This window comes from Durio zibethinus, chromosome 7, assembly GCF_047325235.1.
Source record: "Durio zibethinus cultivar Kanyao isolate XHJ-2024 chromosome 7, ASM4732523v1, whole genome shotgun sequence".
Classification (NCBI taxonomy): Eukaryota; Viridiplantae; Streptophyta; class Magnoliopsida; order Malvales; family Malvaceae; genus Durio; species Durio zibethinus.
Genome location: NC_143168.1, coordinates 12,253,740 through 12,256,288, shown reverse-complemented (window position 1 = coordinate 12,256,288; position 2,549 = coordinate 12,253,740). Strand labels below are relative to the sequence as shown.

The 2,549-nt window shown below is 30.4% G+C and overlaps 1 protein-coding gene across 1 annotated transcript; it reads right to left on the bottom strand.

Annotated features, from left to right (window-relative positions):
• Positions 1–331: 331 nt before the first annotated feature.
• On the bottom strand, positions 332–1,360 carry LOC111277673 (uncharacterized). Its single transcript, XM_022864071.2, has one exon. It carries the CDS (start codon positions 1,262–1,264, stop codon positions 662–664), a length of 603 nt encoding a protein of 200 aa, XP_022719806.1. The 5' UTR covers positions 1,265–1,360; the 3' UTR covers positions 332–661.
• Between the last annotated feature and the right edge of the window lie 1,189 nt (positions 1,361–2,549).

Sequence of the window (2,549 nt, the reverse complement as noted above, 5' to 3'; positions counted from 1 at the left end):
AGTAAGATCAGCAGCAAGTGAAAGAAGCAGAGTGCAAAATTATACTAGAAACATGGTAGCTCAACAGCCTACTATGGCTCCTATACCATACAGAAACACAGGTCAACTTTGGAAAATGTAATCTTTTCAGAAAAATAATTCCACCATGAAAAAAGAAAGAAAGTGATATTAAAAGAAGTCAAATTTCCTGAAGATCTGCCTTATCTATGGTGGTCCAATGGAGCTTTGCTCCCACATGGAGTAATGTAATCTTCACTCATGATCTCATCAAACATCACATGAAATACAGCAAACACAATGAAATTATTATATGAATATTTCTAGTAACTCATGATCAAACGGGCCAAGTTCTTCATTTCTGTTCATATTATATTACAAATGACTTTCACTCATGAAAACATCACCATCCTTGTCCTCATATGCGTACAAAACAGAAGAAAAACAATCGCAAGTTCTCTTCTTTCTTTTGACAACATGATCACAACCCCAGTACGTGATATAATCATACAATTATCGAATCATAATACAGAATTATACAGGGATTCGCCACTTATAAACGTGGGTTTTATATAAAATTTTGACTGATCTAACATAATTCTAGATTGTGATTGATTAAACGTAGTACATAGGTAATATGCTCCGTAATAGATGGGTGTTACATTTAACGAGATCGACGATTAATTAGGCTATAATTAGCTGTTCTGCTAGACCTTGGAAGATAGACTATGGATTCTGAAACTGCACAAGTTCTTTTACAAGAAGCGTAAAGATTAATAAATCCAAACCTGTCACTGATACTCCTTGTTACCTTTGCTCCATTCCAGAAATTGCTTGCAGATTCTTGATCATCATCATCATCATCCTTTGAACATTCAACCAAAGCAGTGAAAAATGGATCCATTAGGAAACTGTCAGCAGCACCGGAAGCTCTGTTCTTTTTTGAGGTTGGTGGAGTAGCCGGGGGGGGCAATGGCAGCAGCTTCATGGATTCTTTCTGCTTGTGATTTTGCAGCTTCTTAGGGATCCCTGGTAAATGTTCCCAAGAAAATGGTACACCTGAAAATCGGAGTGGTGTCGGAGGACTGAGTGGTGAGTCATCGAGAAAATACAAAGATCCAAGCGAAGATGGCGATGATGAAAGCGATGAAGACGAAGAAAACGAAGGCGTTCGCCGGGAGGAAGGGTGTTTGGTTACCGGAATTATGGTGTCACATTCTTTTGTTTCCATTTGGTCATGGCCACTTTGAGTCGATGAGGAATCCATAGCTTTAGAGCAGAAGGAGGGGGAGACTAATTTGTGTTGTTATATGGTGAGCTTTTATTTATTTTTTTTATAATTGTTGCTTTCACTCTATTTTTGTAATATATAAAAAGCAATTTAAAAAAAAAAGTATTATTAATAAATGAAACAACTCATGAAATTGATAAATTTATTTGAATCAATCTGAGAAACTCTTACAGCTTGAAAATAATGTTATTAACAAACAAAAAGGCCCATGGCATTGAAGGCAAAGGGTAAGGAAAAAAAAAGGACTGAGGACAGAATGGGAATTAAATGTGGCAACCTTTCTATAGGAAGTGGTTGAGGAATGCTGTTCATGGAGTTAGCTGACCCGAGTATGGGACCCTAACCCGGTGCTAAATCAATATTAGGAGTAAATTTCATTACTAGTCATTGAATTTATACTCAAATCCCATTTGGATAATTGGATTTTAATTTATCCTAATTAGGTCACTAAAGTCGTTAAGAATATAAAAATTGATCATCATAACAAATTTCATCTAAATTATAGCATAAAAACTACGTCATCAACCACATTATTTATCATATCAATTAATTAAACTTTTATAATTTCATGAAAAATCATTAAACTTTCACCCAATTTTTAAATAAGTCACTAAATTTTAATTTGTCACTACAATATTTCTAAAATTTGTTAAGTTTATAAAATTTGATCACTCTAATAAAAATTATCCAAAATAAAAATTAGATAAAATCTAAATATTGAACTCAACTAAACAACATCTATATTGTTTATATAACCAAAAATCCTATTATACCACAAAAAAATAAAACAATAAGTAAATTCAGAGCAGAAAGATCCTTAATAAATATTTGTTTTTCCTAAAAATTATTGCTTTTATTTAAATTAAAAAGCATAAATATTTAAATAAAAGATAAAGATCTTATAATTTAATTAAAGCATTATTTATTAAATATTATATTTTTTATTTATATTTAATAGATTATCAATGTATGAATATTATACGATATCAACGTATTAAAATTTGTCACATTAATTACTAAATTTAAAATTTTAGTCTTAAAAATAAATATTTTTAAAATTTTAAATTTATTTATGTTAAAACTTTTTAAAATTTATTTTTACAAAGATGACGACTTATATTATGCCAATAATATATAATATTTACATATTTATAATATATCAAATATAAATTTACTTTTATAATATAGTCCTTCTAAGATGAAATCCTAACCTTCAATGAGGGTAGTATTTAACCAAACTTGGTATAAATGGGGCTAAAAA

Bases quoted from the DNA above. Each gene is read 5' to 3' on its own strand.
- LOC111277673 (XM_022864071.2), bottom strand. From the start codon at position 1,264: ATGGATTCCTCATCGACTCAAAGTGGCCATGACCAAATGGAAACAAAA.